This window comes from Centroberyx affinis, unplaced genomic scaffold (assembly GCF_046629955.1).
Source record: "Centroberyx affinis isolate AG114_WGS23_722 - 3 ecotype Tasmania unplaced genomic scaffold, CSIRO-AGI_Caff_v1 ptg001626l_1, whole genome shotgun sequence".
NCBI classification, from domain to species: domain Eukaryota; kingdom Metazoa; phylum Chordata; class Actinopteri; order Beryciformes; family Berycidae; genus Centroberyx; species Centroberyx affinis.
Window position 1 is genome coordinate 66,887 of NW_027280065.1, and position 13,414 is coordinate 80,300.

At 41.6% G+C, this 13,414-nt stretch overlaps 1 protein-coding gene across 1 annotated transcript in view; it reads left to right on the forward strand.

Annotated features, from left to right (window-relative positions):
- Nucleotides 1–13,414, forward strand: part of LOC139651291 (venom phosphodiesterase 1) — a gene marked incomplete at its 3' end in the record, with an annotated part of 51,539 nt that overhangs the window by 22,931 nt on the left and 15,194 nt on the right. The window contains exons 11-18 of the mRNA XM_071528156.1: nucleotides 289–361; nucleotides 4,538–4,646; nucleotides 7,233–7,355; nucleotides 9,467–9,498; nucleotides 9,748–9,875; nucleotides 10,388–10,457; nucleotides 11,397–11,484; nucleotides 11,924–12,096. Coding sequence (XP_071384257.1) covers nucleotides 289–361; nucleotides 4,538–4,646; nucleotides 7,233–7,355; nucleotides 9,467–9,498; nucleotides 9,748–9,875; nucleotides 10,388–10,457; nucleotides 11,397–11,484; nucleotides 11,924–12,096 — 796 coding nt within the window. The remainder of the gene's footprint in view (nucleotides 1–288; nucleotides 362–4,537; nucleotides 4,647–7,232; nucleotides 7,356–9,466; nucleotides 9,499–9,747; nucleotides 9,876–10,387; nucleotides 10,458–11,396; nucleotides 11,485–11,923; nucleotides 12,097–13,414) is intronic.

Consider the following 13,414-nt stretch of genomic DNA (forward strand, 5'->3'; position numbering starts at 1 on the left):
AGTAGTGAGTAAGATAGGTCAAGATGATCATTCAAAGCAGATTCTGACAATATATATAAAAAAAACTAGTCATGCTGCTGTGAATCTCTTTCTTTATGTGTATTAAACCTTTCAGTCTGAACAAGTGGAACACAGAGAATCAGCACTACCACAGTTCAACAGGACTTTAAAATGCTGTTGACTTTTGCCCATTAAAGCAATCAGCAAATACATTTTTTATCATTTAGTTTTTTCCTGTTTTAAAGCCAGTTCTCAGTAAAAAAAAAAAAAATGACTCTTTTCCTCCAGGCCAGATTTCTACACGCTGTATCTGGAGGAGCCGGATAAATCTGGACACAACTTCGGTCCGGTCAGCGGAGGGGTGAGAGAGGCTGTTCACTGAGGGAGGGAATGAATGAGTGAATGAATGAATGAATGAATGAATGAATGACGAGGGAGGGAGGGAGGGAGGGAGGGACGGAAGGAAGGAAGCAAGGAAGGAAGCAAGGAAGGTATACGAAGAAAATGAATGAATGAGTGAATGAATGAATGAATGAATGAATGACGAGGGAGGGAGGGAGGGAAGGAAGGAGGAAGGAAGCAAGGAAGGTATAGGAAGAAAATTAATGAATGAATGAAGCTTTTCTTCTCTTCTCCACTCCTCTTCTCTCCTCTTCTCATCTCTTGTCTTCTTCTCTTGTCTTCTCTTGTCTTCTCTTATTATCTTGTCTTCTTCTCTTGTCTTCTTCTCTTGTCTTCTCTTCTCTTCTCTCCTCTTCTCTTCTCTTCTTCTCTTGTCTTCTCTTGTCTTCTCTTGTCTTCTTCTCTTGTCTTCTCTTCTCTTCTCTCCTCTTCTCTTCTCTTCTCTTCTCTTCTCTTCTTCTCTTGTCTTCTCTTGTCTTCTTTTGTCTTCTCTTCTCTTCCTCTCTTGTCTTCTCTTCTCTTGTCTTCTCTTCCTCTCTTGTCTTCTCTTGTCTTCTCTTCTCTTCTCGTCTCTTCTCTTCTATTCTCTTCTTTCCTCTTCTCTCGTCTTCTCTCCTCTCCTCTTCTTGTCTCATCTCCTTGTCTTTTCTCTTCTCTTCTCTACTCTTCTTCTCTTCTCGTCTCTTCTCTTCTTGTCTCTTCTTCTGTTCTCTTCCCCTCTTTTCATCTCTTCTCATTTTCTCACCTCTTCTCTTCTTCTCTTCTTTTCTCTTCTCTCCTCTTCTTTTCTCTTCTCCTCTTCTATTCTCTTCTTCTTCTCTCCTCTCTTCCTCTCTCATCTCTCAAGCATCTTAAAAAGTTTGAGAAAAACCTTGTTTTCTAATTTGTTTTGTCGTGAGTCACACAGCTGCACGTAAAGCCTCGGTTCTGCTGATATCAAAAACCTCAAATCATCAAAACTTCACTGATAAAGATCCATTCACCACGCTAATGAGATCCAGTAACGGGAACGATCGCAGATAAAACCTGTTCCAGCCCGTTTAGTATCAAAGTCTGAAGTCCTGTAATCAGCTCCAGAGGAACCGGCTCCATAAATGTTGAGTGATTTCCCCAATAAAACAATTAAAATCTCATCCCAGCAGGGTGGAGTCATTTATGAGGAACGCCGGCTGACACGTCTGCAGGGCCGGGGCCAAGTCCTGTTCGGGTCAGCTGGTTTTCACAGTGTGATGTGACGAAAAGACAGACGTTTTGATCCAAAATGGACGCCTTTCTAGCAGCTAAAGGCATCTGAATGAATGCATGAATGATGAGGGAGGGAGGGAGGGAAGGAGGGAAGGAACGAAGCAAGGAAGGTATAGGAAGAAAATGAATGAATGAATTAAGCTTCTCTTCTCTTCTCTTCTTCTCTTGTCTTCTCTTCTCTCTTCTCTTCTCTCCTCTTCTCGTCTCTTCTCCTTGTCTTTTCTCTTCTCTTTTCTATTCTCTGCTCTTCTTCTCGTCTCTTCTCTTCTTGTCTCTTCTTCTGTTCTCTTCCCCTCTTTTCATCTCTTCTCATTTTCTCGCCTCTTCTTCTCTTCTCTTTTCTTCTCTTCTCTTCTATTCCTCCTCTTCTCTCCTCTCCTCTTCTCCCCTCTCTTCTCCTCTTCTCTTCTCCCCTTCTATTCTCTTCTTCTCTTCTCTCCTCTCTTCCTCTCTCATCTCTTAAGCATCTTAAAAAGTGTGGATTCATTCAGTCAACCAGGTAGTAAGATGTAGAAATAAGGGTCTCTTTTCTTCTCATCTCTTTTAATCTTTTCTCATTTTCTCATCTCTTATTATCGTATTATTGACTTACTTGAATTACTTGAAGTCCAGTGGATTTTGTTTTTATTTTTTATTTTTTTGGACAGCATGTCTGATGATGTCATATCCTCAGATTCCACCCTTGTTTAAAAAAGGTCTTGGCAGGGTAGCTGCAGGGAGGGTTCTACACACACACACACACACACGCACACACACACACACACACACACATACACACACACACACACACACACACACACACTGTTCTTTCAGTTGCTGTTCTCTTCACTGTTCTGCCACATGAGTCTAATGTAAACCCCATTTTCTAGTTTAGGCCTAAAATAAATTTACATTATTTGACAGCGTTTATATTTCTGGTGCCAGTGTGAAGTGAGATGCAAACTAAAGCCGTGGCTCTGTTTACATGGACAGCAATAATCCGACTATTGGCCTTTTTCTAAAGAACAATATTCTGATGAATTATTAATTAAAGGTCCATATTCTCCACTGTCCAGGGTTTCATTTTGTGTCTTGAGGGCCATTCAAAGCTGTGTGTGTGGTGTCATGAACCAAAAACACTCTCAATCCATTTCTCCACGTTCATTTTCCAGCATCTCTCTGAGCCTTACCAAGAACAGGCCGTTTCTGTCGCCGTGTCTTTAAGGCTCATTAATATTAATGACCCCTCTGTTCCGATCGGCTAACCGTTTCGAGAGTGAAACGTGAGACGCCGCGGCCCGGCGGCTACAGGTAGGGAAAACTCTCCGGTAATAAACAACGACAACCGCTCAACCGCTTTGAAAAAAACACTTTGTTAGTCTATTATTTCTTACAAAAATGATAATGAGCGAACCTTTGTGACGTCACAAAGTTACGGAAGTCCAAACGGCTCGTTTAGAGGCTCGCTTTTCTGATATGGATTGTGTGGATTTAGTTGGCGACCGTGCGTTTTGATACTTTCACCATGTTTAGATAGACCATCCAACTCCTTTATCATCACAGAGGCAAGGGGAGTCCTGCTTTACACCATATGGGACCTTTAAAAGCCATTTTGGTCGAATACTAATGTCTATAAACTCGCCCCCCAAGATGGAAAGCTGATCTGATCTGAGCCTCAGTTTCAGTTTGAAGCAGGAAGAAGCAGGAAGGAACCCGGTTTAATATACAGACTGTGGAAAGTCTTTTCTGGAAAACAGGATGCATGAGGAAACTGTCAAAACACTTTAGAGCTATTCCATTTGAAAAGAGAGACGCCTTTCAGTTCGGGTAAGAAACAAGAAAACCGCACAATTGCCCCGGGACAGACCTTGACATTCATGCGCTCGGCACAGATTCACCTGATTTTATTTTAACAGCTGACTGCCTCTTACGCAACTTTTAAACAAACATGTGTCTGCAGTGAACAAGTTGCAGCTGGGAGTTCAAGGCGTTGAAAAGTGGGAAGCTCCATCAATTCTGAATAATTAATAAACAAGTGGTGAAGCTAAATTGCTGTAGCGTGCAACGGCTAAATCCATCTGTGCCTTTCGAGCATGCTGTGTCATTAGGAAACACAGCGTGCTTTGAAGACACATTTGGTTTTGTTTTCAACGCTGAAGTAAAGTAATAGTTAACACATCTTTAATGTTAATTAAAATCTCCATAATTAAGGGAAGAGTCTGTCTACTCTGTCTGCGCGTTATCGCTGCCAGGCAGAGTTTGGCTCTGATCTCGACATCTTGATTGTTTTTCAGATAACAATGATGTAGTCCTCTTGTGGGAAGAAGGTCCTCTTGAAGGTTCATTTCAGTTCAGTTCAGTTCAGTTCAGTTCAGTTCAGTTCAGTTCAGACAGGAGTTTCACCTCAGGTTGTTTTCCCTGGTGGATTTACAGGAGATGAGAAAAGGAGTGATGCATGGCAGCACTGATAATAACATTACCTCACTTTTCACTGGAAACGAATCATGTCTGAGTAGAGCTGTGCATGTGGTCGTTCCACCAGTGGGGGTCAGGGGTCAGAGGTCAGCACAGATGATTCAGAAACAGAACAATTTTTTTAAGCAAAGATAAGATAAGCTTTAAGCTTTAGATACATACTTTATTTTAAACTACAATGTGCTTCACTTTAATGCCAGAAATCATGTTGGAACAGTAGGGGACGATATTGTCAAACAGTAAACAGCTCATTTTGGAAGGAAACTATTCAAATATCAACAGTATAGTTAAAAATAAAAAAAGTCAATCAATCAATCAACTGTTAGAATTTTTGTTAATTTCTTTAATTTCTTTTAGAAGAATAATTTACCTTGATGTGCCAGATAAACAACAGTGTAATGGTCAGCTAATGTGTGTGTGTGTGTGTGTTCCCCAGCTGATTGAAGCCATCCAGGGAGTGGATCAGATGATCGGTCAGCTGATGAACGGCCTGAAGCAGCTCGGCCTGCACCGCTGCGTCAACATCATCATCGTGGCCGACCATGGTGACATAACACACACACACACACACACACACACACACACACCCACACACATATCTGATGACCTTCCTCTGCACAAAGGGATTTCCTGTGACCAAACAAACAAATCTGAAATAACAAACTGAACTCATGGTTCAGTGACCTTCAGTGAACATCAGCTTCTGTTTTTGGCTGGACCGCAACAGCGGGGCCAGCCCTACAAACGCGAATGTCTGTCACTGACTGACTGACTGACTGACTGACTGACTGACTGACTGACTGACTGACTGACTGAGTGATCAAGTTACACCATTGGTCGGCCATGGCTCGTGGCACATCATAGGATCACAGAGCCAGAAATTTCAGTTTTGTTTTCTCCGCCGTCTAGTTTCTCCGCTGAGATCAGGAGCCCGTTTCTCCCACACAGTCAGCAGGCTGACCAATATCATGCATGTAAGCTGAAGCTAAAGTAGAATCTATACAATTATATCATATCACCGTTTATGTCGATGCATATGCCCGAGCTCAGTCCACCTGAAGCCCCTCTGTCCTGAGAGAGACACAAACAAGCATGGAGGTTTCATCACGGCGAGGGCTTATTTCCGACCTTCCCGAAGTTTCCCGGGGCCACGAACGATGAACGATCAGTATGGATGTATGGACTATTATTCTGTATTAGCAGTCTACAGCGGAGTTAGTTACACCATTGGTCGGCCGTGGCACACTCATACACGGTCCAGCCATATACTAGGTTTTGACCTAGTCTTGTTTATCTTTCTGTTCTCATTGTGTTTAACTTGCTTTGTCTCTTTTTCCTGTTGCACCTTGAAATTTGTTTTTAATGAAAAGTGTGTCATGAACAGTGGTGGAAAAAGCCCTCAAATCCTTTACTCAAGTAAAAGTAGCAATACCATAATGGAAAAATGCTTCTTTAAAAGTAAAAGTCCTGCATTCAAAAGTTTACTTCAGTAAAAGTATTAGGAGTAAAATGTACTAAAGTATTAAAAGTAAAAGTCCTCATTCTGAAGAACAGAGTGTTAAATTATTGTAAAATGTAAAAAATCAAAAATGTAATTGGTTATAATGCTGGTCTTATGGTAACCAGTTCATGATTTTACTTTTCTCACTTTTGGTCACTTACAATGTTGGAAATCTAGGAAAAGAAGCTTATTCTGCTGTCTTTCTAAAGCTGCAATATGCAACTTTTCACCACGAGTCACAAAGTGTATCGTTAGCCCCGCCCTCCTCCCCCTCCATTGGCCAACTCCCCCGGGCGTCTTGATGATGTCATCAGGTCACCGGCAGCGCAAAGCCGATCTGACGCCGATGTTCACCGTGTTTCTGAACGTTTCGCTTTGCTCTTCTTTCTTTTCTTCCTGCTTTCCTCCGTTGTTGTTGTTGTTGTTGTTGTTGTGACTTCCTGCTCTGCGGCTGCTCGCCTCACCTTGAAAGACACAACCGGCTCACCTCTGGCCCCGCCCACAAGTCACTTTGAGGCAAACGGAGGGTTTTAGGCCTGAACACACACGCTGAAGATATAGAATATCTTTATATTATTATTAATATTTTTATTACATTACACTGTATTGTAACATATTACATTATGTTTTCGGGTTGTCCGTCCGTCCGTCCCATTCTCATGAACGCGATATCTCAGGAACGCCTTGAGGGAATTTCTTCAAATTTGGCACAAACGTCCACTTGGACTCAAGGATGAACTGATTAGAATTTGGTGGTCAAAGGTCAAAGGTCAAGGTCACTGTGACCTCAGAAAAGACATTTTTGGCCATAACTCAAGAATTCATACGCTAATTATGACAAAATTTCACACAAATGTCTAATAGGATAAAATGATGAAGTGATGACATTTTATATCCAAAAGTTCAAAGGTCAACTTCACTGTGACATCATAATGTTTTGCTTACCACTGTAGCTGAGAAAACGATCTTGGGTCATTCTACAAAAACGGTGGAAGTGCTGTCACTTACTTTTGCAGACACCAAAATCCTTTAAGTTGACCTAATAATCACATTAATTATATATGTTCAATAAATAAAGACTGTCTTTGCAATGATAAAACAAAGTTTATTGGCGGAGGCATACAACCGCGAGGCGGTTATTTCTAGTTTTACTTTACTACTGTTTTTTAAGTGAAAGGATAAATCTCAGTATATATGTTGAGGAAGTTTCAAGGCTTTGAGAAATGCCTTGATGATGTCATCAGTCGGCAGTAGTGGTAAAAACCCTCTGCTTTGTCTTTAAAATGTTAATAATCATTAATATGGAGGTGAACTGCAAAATGGATGCGATGTTGACGCCAATGAGCGTCAGAGGGCCAAAAAGTTGCCTCTCTTCTTTTTGAATTAAACTGTTTTATTTGCAATTTTACCTCCTCCGATCTTTTTTCCACTTGGGCAGTTGGATGTTTATCAACCTTTTCTTGTCTCCAAAACCTGCCCATTGTGTGTGCAAAAGAAGGTGAAAGAAGTTGCATATTGCAGCTTTAAGTTTCTCAGGATAAGAGCATCAGCTAAATGTCTGAAATGTGATGCAGCATGTTGTAAAAAAAGACGTGAGGAGTCTAAAAGTAACAGCTGACTCCTGCTGCAGGTATGGAGGCCACGAGCTGTGAGAGGAAGGAGGTGCTGGAGGACCTGGTGGGCAGCGTCACGGACTACAGCGTCACACAGGGGACATTCGGACGGATCAGAGCCAGGGACAAAGACACAGTCTGTGAGTCCACATGCTGAGCCAAAATATTACGACCGTCTGCTGTGTGGAAGAAAACTCAGGAGGAGAGGGCGGCAGTCTGACAGTTTATTCAGCCTGCAGGTTGGGAGCCAAGGAACTCAAAATCTGGATGATTACACTGAGTTTTATAGCGTTGAATATTCCTGATTATGTTAATACAGTGTAGGGGAAAAACGAGTCTCACCCTTGTGGGTCAAAATGAATGAGCAAAGGTTCAAGAGTCTTCCGTGGATTCTTTACTCAAACATGCATGGCGAGAAAACCTCTCAAGTGGGCTGCGGGATATTTTCTGACCAAAAGGTAGAAATGTCAGTTTCTTTATACACTTCAGTATGTATAGATGCTTTGTTCATCCCTTTCTAAGAAATCAATCTATGGCTAACGTAATATGCACGCTTCAAACTAGTCAAAACCAGTTCTACAATACACACTAACATAAAGTCTATTCTTACATGATTGTCTCTTACAATGAGCACTAGTCTTCTGGAGTTTTAGGCACTAAAGGTGTAAATATGGGTCAAAGGTCACATATTGAGTGAGCATATAGGAACGATGCTTAGTACAGCTACTTTTCCATTTCTTCCTCAACAGCTGTTTTCATGAACCAGAGTGAAATCCAGGTGAAGAACTCTGATCCCTCATTGATTTTACCTGTTAGATCCCCTTTTCGGTCATGAAGGAGAGAAGGAGATAAAGTTGAGGAAACAGGCCGGCCGACTTTTTCCTCAAACAACTTAATAAGCCGACCGTAAACATGTTTTCCATCTCAGGAAAGTAGTTCCTCAGCACAGAAAATAGTCCCCGGTGTAATGAAGAATTTGTTCCCATTTGAATTTGATTTGGTAATAACTACAACAGCCTGACTTTTCGTGGTAACAGTTAGCGATTTTTAAAATTGAAGCTATGTCTTTGTGAGCTGTATTTAAAGGTTTTTAGCTCACAATTGGACCCAGTGACTTCCGGGTTGAAGGATGAAGAGGGAACGTGGGAAGTCGGAAAGTAATGGGAGTAGACCAGTGATTCTCAACCTTTTTCATATCAAGGACCCTAATTTAGTCCACATTAGGGCCACTGACCCTCTTCTTGTAAATATAATAAATAATGCTGAAGTTTAACAATTCATCCATTTGCTGCGGACCCCCTGGAACCCCCTCAAGGACCCTTGGTGGTCCCCGGACCCCACGTTGAGAACCACCGGAGTAGAGCAAACGCATTGTTGATTTTGTTATTTTCATAGGATTTGTTGACGATAAGAAATGTATTTAAAAACACCAGCGTTAATCCTTTAAAGAAGGATTTTTAAAATGCTCTAATCTGTTAAGATGTAGATGTATTGATGTGGATGTATATCGTTGCTGTCAGCAGCAAACCCCGTATCCCCAAAATTTTAACTTTCTCAGGAACTGAGGAAAACATTCAGTGTTTAGACCTGCGGCCATGCAGTGCTGAAATCATGAAAGGGGTTTTGAACAGGTTTCATTATGTTTTATCACTGCAGGCCTGTTCTGTTGGCTTCACTGGAACAGAAAGCTCCAAAACTAGCTGTTAGCGTGTCGTTTGAACACGATATCTCACTGTTCTGCCCACACAGGAATGTGCCATGTCAAAGGTTTTCAACAAAAAGTCTTTGTAGGCCAAGTGTAAATATTTACTATGATTTCATTTGCAATAAGGGCTCCTTTCTGTTCTGCAGATGTTTAGCCAACATCTGTTTCATATAAGATTAGATGAACTTCATTGATATTTTGGGGAAAATTAGTCATTGCAGCAGCAAAGAGTAGGATACAGTACTGCAAAGCAATACAACAAGTAAAAGATATTGAATATTACATACAGTACAGGGTTAGTTAATGCTTATTAAGCATTAACTAACCCTTAACCCGTGGCGATTATCGTTTTTTAGCCAGAACTATGAAACTAACAAGAGACTTGATTCCAAACCCTAATGGTCTGTTTACAGTCTAGAAATTAATTTAATTTAATCTGAAGTGTTAGGACTGATGTGTTTGGCTGCAACAGAAAGCTGGAGAATTGTCCAGTGTTGGCAGAGGTTTGACAAAAACACTCACTTAGCCCTTTTTTTCCCTTGGCAGTGAACTCAGCTGGACTTGTGGCCAACATGACTGTAAGTAGCTTCAGTTACTGGTAACTCTTATGTTAAATGTTAAAGTAAAGCTCACTGTTGATTATCTCATTAGTAGCTACCTTGAGGCCTTTACTGACATTTTAGAGGATGTTATTGCCTGAGTCTCTGGTAAAGAAGTGAGTCATTTCTCATTCAAAGTTGAATTCAAGTGACCTGGAGCTCCTGTTCATTTATTGTAAGTTACAATAACTCTGGTAACTTTTGTCTCCGTCTTGTCGGTGATGTCAGTGTAAGAGGCCGGACCAAAAGATCACGCCGTACCTGAAGGCCAACCTGCCCAAGCGCCTCCACTACGCCAACAGCCGGCGCATCGAAGACGTCAACGTCCTCGTCACCCCAAAGTGGCTGTTCGAGAGGTACGAGTCCCCCATCATGCATCACTCATCTCTCCTCCAGTAGTTTTTCGGTTGTTTTTCAATTGCGGCTGTTGCTTGAAGTTTTCACCGTCGCCGTTGGTTACGAGGGACACACCGCCAAGTTGGAAGTGCAAACAAAGCAAAAGGTTTCATGTTAAAGAAGTGACAATGTTACAATGTTTTTTGTTGTCGCTCTTCCAACATGGCGGTTGTGCCTCTTGTAACCATTGGTGACGACGCAAAACACTTTATGACAGGCCTCTACTGCAGTAGAACTTATATCATTAAAATGCATATTGTAACGCAAAACTCGTTTATTACTTTACTTGCATCTTCTTAAAGTTTAAAAGTACTGAAGTGTGTAAGACTGTCCTATGTCTACCTTCCTGTGGAGAAAACACCTCAGTTGTAATCAATTGTGCAGGTGCAGTTGAAAACAAATGATTGATTTTGATACAAGAAGAAATGATTGATCGCTGTGCAGGAACTGAAGAACTTGTGTTTTCCGGCAGTTCCCCAGGCTCTCTGTGGTCCTGCTCTGGAGGGGCGCACGGCTACGACAACGATGCGGAGAGCATGCTTGTGAGCACTGGAGATCTATTCTATTCTATTCTTCTCTACTTCTCTGTTTCTATGCCTCCACACCGGCGACAGCCGTGGCTGGAGGCATTATGTTTTCGGGTTGTCCGTCCGTCCGTCCCATTTTCGTGAACGCGATATCTCAGGGAATTTCTTCAAATTTGGCACAAACGTCCACTTGGACTCAAGGATGAACTGATTAGATTTTGGTTGTCAAAGGTCAAAGGTCACTGTGACCTCACAAAAGATGTTTTTGGCCATAACTCAAGAATTCATGCGCTAAAATTTCACACAAATGTCTAATAGGATAAAATGTTCAAAGGTCAACTTCACTGTGACATCATAATGTTTTGCTTACCACTGTAGCTGAGAAAACGATCTTGGGTCATTCTACAAAAACGGTGGAAGTGCTGTCACTTACTTTTGCAGACACCAAAATCCTTTAAGTTGACCTAATAATCACATTAATTATATATGTTCAATAAATAAAGACTGTCCTTGCAATGATAAAACAACGTTTATTGGCGGAGGCATACAACCGCGAGGCGGTTATTTCTAGTTTTACTTTACTACTGTTTTTTAAGTGAAAGAATAAATCTCAGTATATATGTTGAGGAAGTTTCAAGGCTTTGAGAAATGCCTTGATGATGTCATCAGTCGGCAGTAGTGGTAAAAACCCTCTGCTTTGTCTTTAAAATGTTAATAATCATTAATATGGAGGTGAACTGCAAAATGGATGCGATGTTGACGCCAATGAGCGTCAGAGGGCCAAAAAGTTGCCTCTCTTCTTTTTGAATTAAACTGTTTTATTTTCAATTTTACCTCCTCGGATCTTTTTTCTCCAAAACCTGCCCACTGTGTGTGCAAAAGCTATTCTCTGTCACACTGCAGCACTGAAGTACAGGAGTTTCAACCTTTTTAACCTTTTTTTTATTTTCTCAGGCCATGTTCGTCAGCTATGGACCCAAGTTTCTGTACAAAACAGAAATCGAACCTTTCTCCAACATCGAGCTCTACAACCTCATGTGTGGTGAGTTCATACATGCAGAAATCTTTCTTGACAAATTACACCTGAGGCACAAATAGGTCTGAGAGTCGTGAAGCAGAAGAACTAGCTTTATGCAAATAATAACAACTGTGCAAGAACAAGAGAGAAACCCTACATGAGTCAGCTTGTTGTGGTGTGTGTGGCTGTCTTGTCATTAGCTCTAGTCTCTACTCCAACTCAAAACACTGTAGCTGTTGAGACAGAAACACGATCAGCTGTTCACAGAGCTGAAGACCTCCAATATGGCCGCCAGATGGGGGTGACATCACCTGAAAGATCTCTATAAGCCTGTTTTGTTTTGTTTAGTTTATAAATCTCGCTTGCTGAATTTGTGTTTTTTCCTTCTCTTTGGCGTTTGTTTTATGTTTTATCATTTACATTTTCCATAAACTCATCTCAACCCAACTCTCCCCTAACCCAGATGTGCTGGAGATCTCTCCCGCAGAAAACAACGGGACCCGCGGCAGCATGAACCACCTGCTGCGCCGCCCCCCCCGCGCCCCCGCCCCCCCCGCCGAGCAGAGCCGGCCGGCCCGCTGTCCGCTGATCAGCCTGCAGCCGGAGGACAGTCTGGGCTGCTCCTGTCCACAGCTGGTGGGAACACACTGACACACAGAGCACAGGAGAGTCACACTGGAGTAGAGTAGAGTAGAGAAGAGTAGAGTCACACTGGAGTAGAGTAGGGAAGAGTAGAGTCTCACTGGAGTAGAGTAGAGAAGAGTAGAGTCTCACTGGAGTAGAGTAGAGAAGAGTCACACTGGAGTGGAATAGAGAAGAGTCACACTGGAGTAGAGTCGAGTAGAGTAGAGTCACACTGGAGTAGAGTCGAGTAGAGGAGAGTCACACTGGAGTAGAGTAGAGAAGAGTAGAGTCACACTGGAGTAGAGTCGAGTAGAGGAGAGTCACACTGGAGTAGAGTAGAGAAGAGTAGAGTCACACTCGAGTAGAGTAGAATACAGTAGAGTCACACTCGAGTAGAGTAGAATACAGTAGAGTCACACTCGAGTAGAGTCGAGTAGAGTAGAATTGAGTCAAACTAAAGTGGACAGAACACAATAGAGTACAGCAGCATAAAGTAGTGCTAGAGTAAAGCAGAGTAGAGTCAAACTGACCTGACAGAACACAGTAGAGTAGATTAAAACAGAACTGAGTAGAACAGAGTAGAGCAGATTAAAACTGAACTGGATAGAACACAGCAGACAAGGGTAGCGTACAGTAGAGTAGAATAGAATCAAGTAAAGTAGAATATAGTCAAGTCGAGTAGAATAGAGTTGAGTAGAATAAACTAGAATATAGTAGATTAAAGTAGAATAGAGTTAGAGTAGAATAGAGAAGAGTAGAGTAAACTAGCATAAAGTAGGGTAGAGTAGAGAAGAATAGAGTCAAGTAAAGTAGAATGTAGTAGAGTAGAGAAGAATAGAGTGGGCAGACAGAGAGCTTCAGCTTCAAACTGTTTTCACTCTGATGAAGACGCAGTTGAAGCATTGAAGTCGAGTTGAAACCGAATAAATAAAATAGAAACTGTCCTGTGCTCCGGTTTCCTCAGCTTCATTTCAGGCTTTCTGACCGGACTCAGAATATTTCACTACCAAACCAAAACCCCTTAATTTGATCCCTGAAATGAGAAATTTCTCATTAATTAACATTAATTATCCATTAAAATAACATAACTTTAATAAAGTAGGGCTAGTATCGTGGGTTTATAAGGGATTTATTCATGGGTTGATTAACACAGACACTAGAAATTAAGGGATTTTTCATGTCTTTTGTGCAGGTTTACAGGTTACAGGAGTATTAAGGGAAAGTTCCTGTCTCCCTGAATTTAACATTAAATTAGAAAGTAAGCAGTCAAACATTAAGGGGGTGTTTAAGGAGGTTTTGATGGGGTCTCCTCCATTAATAACTCCCTTAA